The 12,129-nt window shown below is 51.6% G+C and overlaps 1 protein-coding gene across 20 annotated transcripts in view; it reads left to right on the forward strand.

Annotated features, from left to right (window-relative positions):
* Positions 1 to 3,926: 3,926 nt before the first annotated feature.
* Positions 3,927 to 12,129, forward strand: part of MAST3 (microtubule associated serine/threonine kinase 3) — a gene marked incomplete at its 5' end in the record, with an annotated part of 36,111 nt that continues 27,908 nt past the window's right edge. For 8 of the 20 annotated variants that reach the window (XM_080673562.1, XM_080673584.1, XM_080673583.1 and 5 more), the window contains 2 exons: positions 10,506 to 10,678; positions 10,959 to 11,048. In XM_080673562.1, coding sequence (XP_080529688.1) covers positions 10,632 to 10,678; positions 10,959 to 11,048 — 137 coding nt within the window. Of the gene's footprint in view, positions 3,981 to 8,166; positions 8,199 to 10,505; positions 10,679 to 10,958; positions 11,049 to 12,129 lie in introns of those variants that run through there. The other 12 variants (XM_080673564.1, XM_080673570.1, XM_080673569.1 and 9 more) reach the window with 3 other exon arrangements.

Here is a 12,129-nt window from a genome sequence, read left to right on the forward strand (position 1 = left end):
GATGTTTCTTAAAGAGAATTTGAAATGGATTCTTTAATGTGTTTTATTGTGTTTTGTTTTGTTTTAGAGAGAGAGGAAGGGTGAGGGGAAGAGAGAGAGAAACATGGATGAGATAGAAACATTGATCGGCTGCCTCCTGCACACACCTTACTGGGAATTGAGCCTGAAACCTGGGCATGTGCCCTGACTGGGAATAGAACCGGCAACCTTTCAGTACATGAGACAAAGGGCTGAAATGGATTTTGAAGGATGCATAGGTGTTCACCATGGAAAAATTGCATTCAGTCAGTCAGTCAGTCAATAAGTGCTCCCTGCTGGACATTTTTTTTTCCTGCTGGACATTTGAAGGGGTCACTTTGGAAGGAGTTCTGTGTAGGAGTTACCCAGATAAAGCAGGGGAATTTGAGACCTCTCTGGTAGCTCCTCATCCAGCAACTCACCATTTGTCCAGCCCAACCACCTCCAGTACAGGAAACATCTCATTTCCCCAGATTCCAGACTAAGTCCCAGGGAAGACTCTGATTGGCTGAGCTTAAGTCACATATCCACCTTAAATTAATCACAGTGGATGAGGTGAATAAAGACTCTAGGCCACATGTCCACCCCAGCCTGGACTACAGGAGAGCTTTTTATTTTATTTTATTTTTAAAAATATGTTTTTATTGATTTCAGAGAGGAAGGGAGAGGGAGAGAGAGACAGAAACATCAATGATGCGAGAGAATCATTGATTGGCTGCCTCCTGCACTCCCCACAATGGGATCAAGCTCTCAACCCGGGCATGTGCCCTTGACCGGAATCGAACCTGGGACCCTTCAGTCCACAGGCTGATGCTCTATCCACTGAGCCAAACGGGCTAGGGCTTATTTTATTTATTTTTATTATTATTATTTTTTTTTTACAGAGAGGAAGGGAGAGCGATAGAGAGTTAGAAACATCGATGAGAGAGAAATATTGATCAGCTGCCTCCTGTACACCTCCCACCAGGGATGTGCCCGCAACCAAGGTACATGCCCTTGACAGGAATCGAACCTGGGACCCTTCAGTCCGCAGGCTGACGCTCTATCCACTGAGCCAAACTGGTCAGGGCAGGGCTTATTTTATTTTAAAATATATTTTTATTGATTTCAGAGAGGGGAAGGGAGAAGGAGAGAGAGATAGAAACATCAGTGATGAGGGAGAATCATTAATTGGCTGCCTCTTGCACATCCCCTGCTGATGATCTATCCTGAAACCTGGGCATGTGCCCTGACCAGGAATCTCCTGGTTCATGGGACGACGCTCAACCACTGAGCCACACCGCTGGGCTACAGGAGAATTTTAAAGCAGAACTAGCCGGAAACAGAACAACTGGCCATTATAGGACATAAGCTCCCATCACCTGGGATATGCAAGCCACAACCTGAAGTCCAGTTAGTGTAGGGTTGCCAGATAAAACACAGGACACCCAGTTAAATTAGAATTTCAGATACACAACACATAACTTTTCACATAACAGTGCCCCAAGTATTGCATGGGACATATACTGAAAAAATTATTCATTGTTTATCTAAAATTAAATTTAACTGCTGGGCTGACTTAATTTGCTAAGGCTGACATAAAGTTTCACAGACTGAGTGGCTTCAACAACAGAAATCTATTCCTGGAGGCTAGAAGTTCAAGATCAAGGTGTCAGGAGGTTTGGTTTCTTCTGGAATCTCTCTCCTGGGCTTGTGGATGGCCGACTTCTCTCTGTATCTTCACATGGTCATCGCTCTGTGCATGTCCGTGTCCTAATCGCCTCTTCTTATGAAGACACCAGTCATATTGGATTAGGATATACCCACATGACCTCATTTTACTTTAACGAGTTCTTTAAAGGTGCTTTCTCCTTATACAGTCACATTCTGAGGTCCTAGGGGTGAGGATTTCAACATAAGAATTTTGAGGGAACACAGACTGCTTTGGAAAACAGTCTGGTAGTTTTTGAAAAAGTTAAATATAGAGTTACCATATAACCCAGAAATCCAGTCCTAGGTATATACCTAGAAGAATGGAAAGCAATGTCCCACACAACAACTTGTATATGAATGTTCATAGCAGCACTAGTTGCAAAGCCAAAAAGTGGAAACAACCCAAATGTCTATTAACAGATGAATGGATAAACAAGAAGTGGTACAAGTATTACTTGGCCTTAGAAAGGAATGAAGTACTGGCATTTGCTACAACGAAGATGAATCTTGAAAACATTGTGTTAAATAAAAGAAGCCAGACACAAAAGGTCACATGTTGCATGATCCCATTTATATGAAATGTCCAGAGCAAGCAAATCCATAGAAACAGAAAGCACATTGGTGGTTGCCAGATGCTGGGGGAGGAGGAATGGGGAGTGACTGCTCATGGGCACAGGGTTTCTTTTGGGGGTGACAAATATGTTCTGGAATTAAATAGTGGTGATAGTTGCACAACTGTGAATTGCTAAAAATCTCAAAACTGTACACTTTATTTTTTAAAATATATTTCAGAGAGGAAGGAGGAGGGAGAGAGAGAGAAACATCAATGATGAGAGAGAATCATTGATTGGCTGCCTCCTGCACACCCCACACTGGGGATCAAGCCCACAACCGGGCAGGGGCCTGACCAGGAATTGAACTGTGACTTCCTGGTTCACAGTTCAATGCTCAACCACTGAAACACGCCCGCCAGGCAAAACTGAACAGTTTAAAAGGAGAATTTTATGGTATGTGAATTATATGTCAATTTAAAAATGTGTATGAGAACACGTTTTGCCTGGGAGTCCTGTATTTTTATTTGCCCAATCTGGTCACCATAACCTGGTGAGTCCTACAGAACCTCACAGACAATTGGGTGGCTGACCTTCCTGAGGGTCCCCTTCAGCCTGACACACTCTAGTGACCAGGTCCAACAAGTGGGGCAGCCGAGGGAGCCTGCAGCTGCAGAGACCGTGGGAGTCCCAGTAAAACAGAGAACATGGATGCTATCTTGGGACTTTAGGCTTTTCCCAGCCTTAGTTTTCCTTCTGCAAAGGAGGGCTGAACAATTATCGTCAGATACTTGTAGGAGGTGGTTCTCATAAGGCACTTAGCCAGATATCCAGTTTGGCACTCTTCAAAGGCAACCATCCTCAAAAAAGAAACTGGCAGCCCTGGCCAGTGTGACTCAATTGGATGGAGCGTCCTTCCCTGCACGGAAGGGTCGCAAGTTCGATTCCCAGTCAGGGCACATACCTGGGTTCAGGGTTCCATCCCAGGTTCCATGCTTGCCCGAGGCAACCGATCCATGTTTCTCTTTCACATTGATGTTTCTCCCTCTCCATTCCTCTCTCTCAAAAATAAGTTAAAAAAACAAAAAACACAACAAAACATGTCTTTGGGTGAAGATTTTAAAAAAAGAAAAGAAACTGGCAAAACTACAGTGGCTGCCTGTTCTTATAAACAAAATTTTATTGGGACTAGGATCAGGATTAGGGTGAGGCAAAAGAGGCAGGGTAGTGCAAGGGCAGAGCTTGATCCTGTCTTTATTTAAAATGTTGATATTTTGTAGATCATGCATTATTGTATTAGTTTTGATTTTTAAAAATATTGAGTTTGGGGAGAGCTTTAAATTTTGCACGGTGAGTGCCTCACCTCACACTACCAGCCTTGTTGTGTGCCCTGGGCACATAGATTAACCTCTTGGGCCCGCAGCTCCCTCATCTGCAAAATGGGGATGATAATGCTCCCTTCTTTCTAGAAGGATTCATTGAAAAATGTTTACTTCTGGGCTCAGGATGGGGCGGGGCCTGGAAGGGCAGGGCCGGCTCGCCCAATGGGGTGGGGCCTCCAAGGAGGGCTCCCCGGGAGGGGCGGTGTCAGTCCGCGTCAGCTGACCGGCTTGATCAATGGCGGGGCCTCGCGCGCTTGGGCGGAGCGGAGGGCGTGTCCGATGCAGAGACTAGCAAGCCATGGACGAGCCGAGCCTCCTGCGGCGCCGTGGGCTCCAGGTGAGGCCCCTTTGCGGGCGGGCGCGCGGCCGAGTGGACCTGGCCTGGGGACGGGGGCGGGGCTTCGGTGGGCCAGGGGAAACTGAGGCAGAGGGCAGGGAGCGCTCTGATCTCTCTCTCTTGCCCAACTGCTTCTCAAAGGTGCTCATCTGGTGGGAAGGGGTTATGTCTCCTTTGACATATGGAGAAACTGAGGCTGCAAGCGCTAGCCTGAGAGAAAGGGGCTGAGAAATTCGCCTTCCCCCACCAGCTGCTCTAATAATAATATGAGCAACAGCAGCCCATGAGCGCTCACCATATGTTCATCGTTGTGTTAATCCCATTAGAGTGATACACTAATATTAATTAAGGGATATTCAAACTTGCCACCTTGCTCCTGCCTCAGCTCACCCCGAAGGCAAGCCAGGGAGGTTGGAGCTGTCCAGGTGCCCATTTGTCAGATGAGGAAACTGAGTCTGGGAAAGTCACTAAGCCGAGGTCTCCCAGCAGGGATTTAACTCGGAGTCCTTAACCAGCTCTCTCAGACACTGGTTATATTAGCTCTGTGCGAGGTGGGCTGCAGAAGGCACCCTTTCTTCTTCGCGCCTCAGTTTCCCTGTGAGCCATAAGAGCTCCCCTTTTTTGACCGGGGCTGGTATTCAGGAGGTTGCACAGAGGCCTATGTTCGAACCCCGGCGGCAACTTCTTTGAGCTCTGGGAATTAAGAGGATCTGCCCATTTCCCTAAGGGCTTAGACCACACTCTTTTGAAGCCACCAGGTTGCAGGTAGGGAACCTGGAATTCGTCATTGACCCAACACACATTTATTGAGTGCCTTCTGTGTGCCTGGCTCTGCAGAGGCGGCGGGACGCTCCGCACCTTCTGGTACCCTCCTCCTGGACCTCCCAGCCTGGTGGGAAAGATGAAGGCCAGAGCAGCATGATCCTCCGCAATGGTCAGCTGCGATGGGGGGCGCTCAGGCACACCAGGAAATGGCGACTGGCCAAGTGTTGCTGGTGGCCTTGGGCAGAGGAGGCAGGATATTTGGGAAAATGAAAGAAGCTGAGGGCAGCTAGAATTAGAAAGGATGGAGGGTGGCGGGCACTGAGGCTGGCAAAAAATGGGGAAGGCGGACCTGGAACCCAGGCTGCTGCGGGACAGGATTCCCAGGACTGAGAACTCCTGAAGGTGATGAGGAGCGGTGCGTTACGGGGGGCGGGGGGGGGGTTGGGAGCGCGCGGGCATTGCTGCGGGGCAGAACGCGCCCCCCGCCCCCCCGCCAGGGCGTGGTGGGGATGGGGAACAGAAGGGTAGGCGGAGGCCAGAGACTGGAGTGGGGGGCCTGGGCTAGAGGAGAGGGTGGGGCAGAACTGGTGAGCAATGGGGTATTGTGAAGGGACAGGCTCCGCCTGAAGCCCCAGTTAGACTAGAGCCCCGCCCGCAGCCTCTTAAAATAGAGAAACAGCCTTCTGGTAGGCGAGTGGGGGCGCTGCTAACGTCAGGAAGTGGGGGCCTGTTCCACTGTGAGGAAGCGCCTGTCCCCTGATGAGTCCCATGTTTCAAAAGGGGAAATGGAGGCTCAGAGAAATGTAGCCACTGTTGAAGTGTCACATCAAGTAGGTGATAGAATCAGGATTTAAATCCAGGCAGGTCCTGCTTCTCCTCCAAACCAACCCCACACTGGCCCATGGGCCACCAGTTATGGGGCCACCAGTTTGCAGGCCACCAGCTTGTGTTGGCTGTGGGTCAAGGGAGGAGTGGAGACTGGACCTTCCTGGTTTGGGTGAAGTTCAGACTTCTGTGTAGCATTTATAGGAGCCAGTTACCATGAGCCGTTATGACGACCATGACTATTTTTCCATCATCTCCCACTTTGCAAACGACAAAATTTTAAAACACCAGATCCCCAAACAGAGTATCCAGGGGCAGAGAAACAGGCTAGAGCCTGTGTCTGGATTTTGTCTCTGCTGCTGCGGGAAGATCCATCCTGCTTCGTCATGGCCCAGTTCCACTTGCTCTCTCTCCGGAAGCCGATCAATGATTCTCTCTCACCATTGATGTTTCTATCTAACTCTCCCTCTCCTTTCCTCTCTGAAGTCAATAAAAAAAAAAATTATATATATATATATATATATATATATATATATATATATATATATGCCTGAGGGCAGAAGCAGATGATGCAGGGAGTCAAGGTTTGGGGGTGGTGCCTGGAGAGTTCTTTGTAGGCCAAGTCTTTGGAAGGGGGAAGTGAAGGGTTAGGGGGGCTGCTCATCTTCCCCTTACCTCTCTCTGCCACTTCACATCTTTTTGTGTTTTGGAAGCACATTAATAAATTGTGGTTATTATTAACCTCACAAAATTGCCTTGACTCCGATTTATAGAAGCCACCCCTGAGCTTGCTCCTTGATTCCTCTCAGGACCCTATGTAACTGGGCCATTTTCCAAATGAGGAAACGAAGGCACAGAGGGGTGATTTGCTTGGCGGGGGTCACACAGCCCAGATGGGGGTTAGCTGGACTGGGAACCCAGGGCTGTCGGGGGCTTTGGAAGGAAATGGCTGGGATAGAGAAGGATGCAGCGGGTACCCCTGGTTCAGATCCCAGCTCCTCCCTGTTTCTCCAGTTAGTAGGAGTTGGGGGGCCGAGAGGGGAGCTGGCCTAAGATCCCATTACAATTGGACGGGGCAGAAGGAGACCCTAGTGGTAGCGGTGGTGGTTCTGGGTCTATAACCTCTTGCCCTGAATGGTAGTGAGCTCTCTATCCCCGGAGGTATCTAAGCAGCCGGAGACCTCAGGGGGGCAGGTCAGCCTCTTCCCACCTTGAATGGCTCGGTTTTCTGAGCTCAAGGTAGCTGGGCGACAGGTAACACCCCCACCGACCCTCCTCTTCCCCTGCTGGGGAAACCCTGCCAACTTCTCCCGCCCGGCTGCCCCGCGCCTGGCGCTTCCGGCCCCCTCCAATTGGCTGCGGGCGGCTAATGACGTCACTGGTTGCCACAGCGAACGCTCTACTCTGGACGTGGGCAGCCCCCAGCCCACCTTAGGTAAAAATAGTAATGTGTCCTGGACTCGACCGCCCCGGCGTGTTCTGTGTGTGTGGGAGAGGGGGGCGGGGGGCGGGGGGTGGGAGGTGTCCAGAGACCTGGATTATCCGCTTTCTCAGCCAAGAGGGGTGGGCGGCTGGCTTCCCTCTGCGCCTCAGTTTCTCTGCCTGTAAAAAAACAAACAAACAAAACAAAAAAACGGACCCTGCTCTTGATGCGCAGTAGGCACCTCGGTAAATGTAAAATTTACTAGTTATTCTGATAGTCTGTGGAGACTCTTGCTGAGCGCAACAACACACAACAGTAATAAAAATAATAATGTCTGATTTACCCCGGAGCCCTCCTGATGTTATCTCCAAATTGCAGAAGAGAGAACTTAAGCATGGAGTACAAGTCACTTGTTCTAGGTCCCACAGCCAGGAGAGAACAGATAAGCCAGGTCTCAGTGTTCCCAGATTCTAAATTTGTGCTAGATGGTCTTTTGAGAATTTAAAAACCCTCTTGGGTGAGCCACAGTTGAGGGTGGACTTGGGGGGTCACAATGGACCCCAAGCACAGGGCTTTTTTGCCCTGCATGTGTGAGGGCACCCAGGGTTAGGCAGGTCAGCTTGCTGAGCTCTAAAAGGGTCTTCAATAGTGAGTCATTGGTTAGTGCCCTGCTTCCCACCAGGGCTCAGGACCCAAACCTGAAGAGGCTCTGCAGAGGGTGAAGGAGGAATGGCTTTCTGATCTGAGAGGGGCGGGGTGAGGCTGACATAGGAACCTCTCTTTCCTCAGTAGATTGTTAGTATTTAGCCACTATTGACATACGTCTTTTAAAATGTAACTAATTTATCTTAAATAATGGAGTTATTTGTCATACAAATAGGGTGTGAGCTGGGCAAGGAGGTAGATTGGGAGTTCAGGGAAGTTTTCAGGAGGAAGGGATGATTGAGCTGAGACCTGAGCTGCAATTAAGTAGCACCAGAGGGAGAGTGATCCTGGTGGACACAGCTGGTGGAAAGATTCTGAGGCAGAGCTGAGCCCAGTATGAGGGGAAAGCAGAAAGAAGGCACAGGCTGGGGCAGGGTGAGCATGGGGCCACTGGGGTGTGAGATGGGTGGAGGGCCAGGGATGAGAAGGGCTTGTCTCTGGAAATGACCCATTTTCATCTTCTTTCAGAAGGAACTGAGCTTGCCTCGCCGTGGACGGGGGTGAGTTTACCAGGGGCCGGTTGGCTGGGTGGGGGCCCTGTGGTGCTGGGCACAGGTATTTCAGCAGCAACTTCCAAATTGTGAATTTATTTAATAATTACAACAAAGCTTCTCACCTTGATCCTACTCCTGGTGTTTGCAAAGTAATTCACAAGTACCTTACTAGGCCTCACCACAGGCTGGGAGGCCCAGGCTAGTTTGCAAATGAGGAAATGGAGATGTAAAGGAAGTTGCATCACTGGCTCAAAGACACCCAGCTCAGAAGGGGGCAAACTTCTTTGGCATCCAGAGTCCAGATTCTCAGAGGATTACAATCTAATGTCCTGGAAGCAGCTTACATGCCTCCCATGATGGGGAGCTCTTTCAGGGAACATGGGTAGAAAATTGTATCCTTCAGGGTCACATAAGTGTTCCTGTAGGTTGGCGTTTCTGGATCCCCAAAAGTTCAAAGAACATTTTGTTTAGTACCGTTGCTAGTTAACAGATGGGGAAACCAAAGCCCTGGAGGGGAGGGGTTTACCTTGTGCTGATGGTCTGGAGGTGCATGAGTGAGGACACCGCCACTTTGGAGGTTGTATTCAACCATGTTGGAAGTACAAATTTCTTTTTTTTTTTTTTTTTTAAATATATTTCTTTATTGATTTCAGAGAGGAAGGGAGAGGGATAGAGAGATAGAAACATCAATGATGAGAATCATTGATTGGCTGCCTCCTGCACGCCCCCTATTGGGGATCGAGCCCACAACCCGGGCATGTGCTCTTGGCTGGAATCGAACCTGGGACCCTTCAGTCCGCAGGCCTACGCTCTATCTACTGAGCCAAACCGGCTAGGGCTCCTCAAACTTTTTTTTTTTTTTTTAATATATTTTATTGATATTTCACAGAGAGGAAGGGAGAGGGATAGAGAGCTAGAAACATCGATGAGAGAGATACATCGATCAGCTGCCTCCTGCACACCCCCCACCGGGGATGTGCCCGCAACCAAGGTACATGCCCTTGACTGGAATCGAACCCGGGACCCTTCAGTCCACAGGCCGACGCTCTATCCACCGAGCCAAACCGGTTTTGGCGGAAGTACAAATTTCTTGCCCACCAGTGAAGTCATTCACTTAAACTTTTTTTGAGCCCCTCCTGTGTGCCACTCTCTTGGGGAGAGTGATGGTGAAGTGATGTTATGAAGGGGAGAAATGAAACAGAGACAAACTGAGGGCCTCCGGCGGCTTTAGCCTTGCAGGAAGTGACATTTGAGCCTAAATCTGGAACAGGAGGAAGAGGCCAGGGGAAAAGTCTAAGGGGAACAGCATTTCAGGCAGAGGGAACAGCATGGACGAAGGTCCTGAGGTGTGCACCAGTTTGGCATTGGAAGAACAGCTTGGAGACCAGGGTAGCTGGAGTGAGCACAGGGGAGATGGAGGGAGAAAAGAAAGGAGAGGTCTGGGTATTTGATGACAGTTTGAAATCTCATGGTGGGGACGAATACAGAGTGGCGCTCAAGCCCTGACCATCTGCTCTCCTTGGACTGGGGATAATGCAGCTGGCGGGGAGAGCCTGATGGCCCCAGTAGGGGCTGGGTCTTGGACATTGCCCGGATAGTAGCCTTTGCCCAGGCTGGGGGTGGGGTGGTGGACAGTGAATCAGTCCGAACCACGGAGGGCAAAGTCCGGCACCACTGGCAGGACCGGAGCAAAGACTCCCTAAGGGTTTTCTAGTCTCTGCCACCTGCGGTGGGTCGGACTGGGTCCACCCAGAGATTCAAGGGGGCCAGAGCCACAGATGACCCCCTCCTTCGGCGTCTTGTAGGGCTTCTCAGAGGAAGGGCGGGTGGGGCCAAAGTCGGATCTGAATATGGGGCGGGACGAGAGTTCGTGGCCTAGGGACCCGCGGAGCACTGGCCTGGAGGCGTGGCCGGGGCCTGGAGTGTGCGCACAGAGGCCGAGACCCGCCGCCAGGGGTCGTCAATGCTGGGGTTGGCGGATAGGGGAGGGACCTGCTCGGATCGTGGGTCCCGAAGACCCCCGAGTGCTGGGAAAGCACCGGGCCGGGAGGGGGCGGGGCCAGGCGGTGGAGCTATGATGCGGTTTGGGGATGCAGTGACAGCCTTTCCTGTCCCTCCGTGTAGTCCGCGGGCCTAGGACATGGCAGTCCCAATGTCCCTTCCCACGAGGGAATGACACCCGATACTCTGGCCCTCACCCCAATCGCTACTGCCGCTGGGCAGGGCCTGCGCGCAGGTGCGGGGCTCAGAGTCCCGCCCTGAGGCGGAGAGAGCCCGCCCCCCACACCCCCTGCGGCCCAGCCCTCACGCCGCGTCTGCCTGGTGTGCTGTCCCCACGTCCGCATCTGTCGGTCCCTGTGGGGTCACGCCACGAGCAGGGTTTGGGGACCACGAAGGGGGCGTCGGTACCCGACCGTGTAGACGCGGCCCGGCCTCGCCATGAAGTCCCGAAGGGACAAGCTGCACATCCCGGCGCTGACCCTCGAGTGAGTGGCTGGGGAAGGGAGAAATAGGGGGGAGGGGCAGGCTGACCACCACCCTTCCCCTGCGTCTCAATTCAAGTCGTTCAGAGTCGCACCGCTGCCTTCAAGGAGCTTTCCTGGGTGACCGGTCTGGCCCCGCCATCAAGGCCTGCAGGAGACCCAGAATCCTGGGCCTTGGGCCCCTTCCTTTTCCTGGAGAACCACAGCCCTGGTCCGGCCTTTGGATTGGGCCACACACAGGGGCCGCTGCCAGGTTCACCGTCCCCGGCCTCTTTCTTTGCAGTCTATCTCCGAGTAGCCAGAGCCCGTCCTTGCTGAGCCCCAGCAGCCCCTGCAGCCCCTGCAGCCCCTCCCTGGGACTGCACCCCTGGAGGTAAGTGACAGCTAGCAGGGTAGGGCTCAGACATGCCCTGGTACCCCAAAGCCTTGGAAACTCCCCAAACCCAGCTCCCTCCCCAAGGTACTGTGGGCTGCTGACCTCGCCTTCTGGGCCTCAGTTTACCCCTCCATAAAATGGCACTGTGAATCACACGAGGGTCCTGATGGGGAAATTACATTTTCAGTCATAGCCAGCAGGTCCCCTGTCTGACAGGTGGCCAAGGTGAGGCCAGAACTTGAGCTGTTGCCCAAGGTCCTGAGACAGGTGCTGGGTTCCCAGCCTGCTCAGAACCCTCCCTGCTGAATCAGCCTGGCTCCCAGGCTGTGACCTCTGGGATCCTCCCTACACCTAGCTCAGCTAGCCAGAAAGCTCCTTCCTCTGAATGTACACACACACACACACACACACACCGTTAAGAGTTCACCATTACAGCCCCAGCCATTGAACTTAACCAGGTAAAGAGGTGTAAGCAGAAAAAATCCAGCTTGATGGAGCACCAGCCTTAAGTTCCCTCCAACTCTTGGAGGGAGGCACCCTTCCTGACCCTGTTTCCCAACTGAGGAAACTTAGGCTCAGAGAGGAAACACCAGTTCTCTTGGTTCAGTATGTCTTGGGGCTAAGCATTGGGGCCAGCATGGCCACCAGTGTCTGTCAAGGGTTTGAGCCACCCTCTGTGACTGATGGGGCCCAGGGTCTTGCCCCAGTACAGGACAGAATACCAGGGTTATCATGGGCTCCTTGTACAGCTCAGGGCGGGGACCGATGTGAGTGTCAGTGGTGTCTAGAATTTGGTGGCCCATCAGTCCTTTGCTCCTTAGTGTGAATGAGCTGCCCAGACTCTTCCCACAGGCCTTTAATGGGGAGAAGAGAGAACAATTTGGAAACCATACTGGGTACTGGGCAATAGGCAGATACCTTCATTTAGTCAACAGCATTTGTTAGGCACCTACTGTGTGCCAGGTGCTAAGTATATAGCTGTGAACAAAATGAACATAGTCCCTCACAGGGCTCAGGAAGTGGGCAATGAACAAGTGGGTGGACAAACAAGATACATTCAGACAGGGGCCTCTCGGAG

This window comes from Plecotus auritus (assembly GCF_963455305.1).
Source record: "Plecotus auritus genome assembly, chromosome: 6".
NCBI classification, from domain to species: Eukaryota; Metazoa; Chordata; class Mammalia; order Chiroptera; family Vespertilionidae; genus Plecotus; species Plecotus auritus.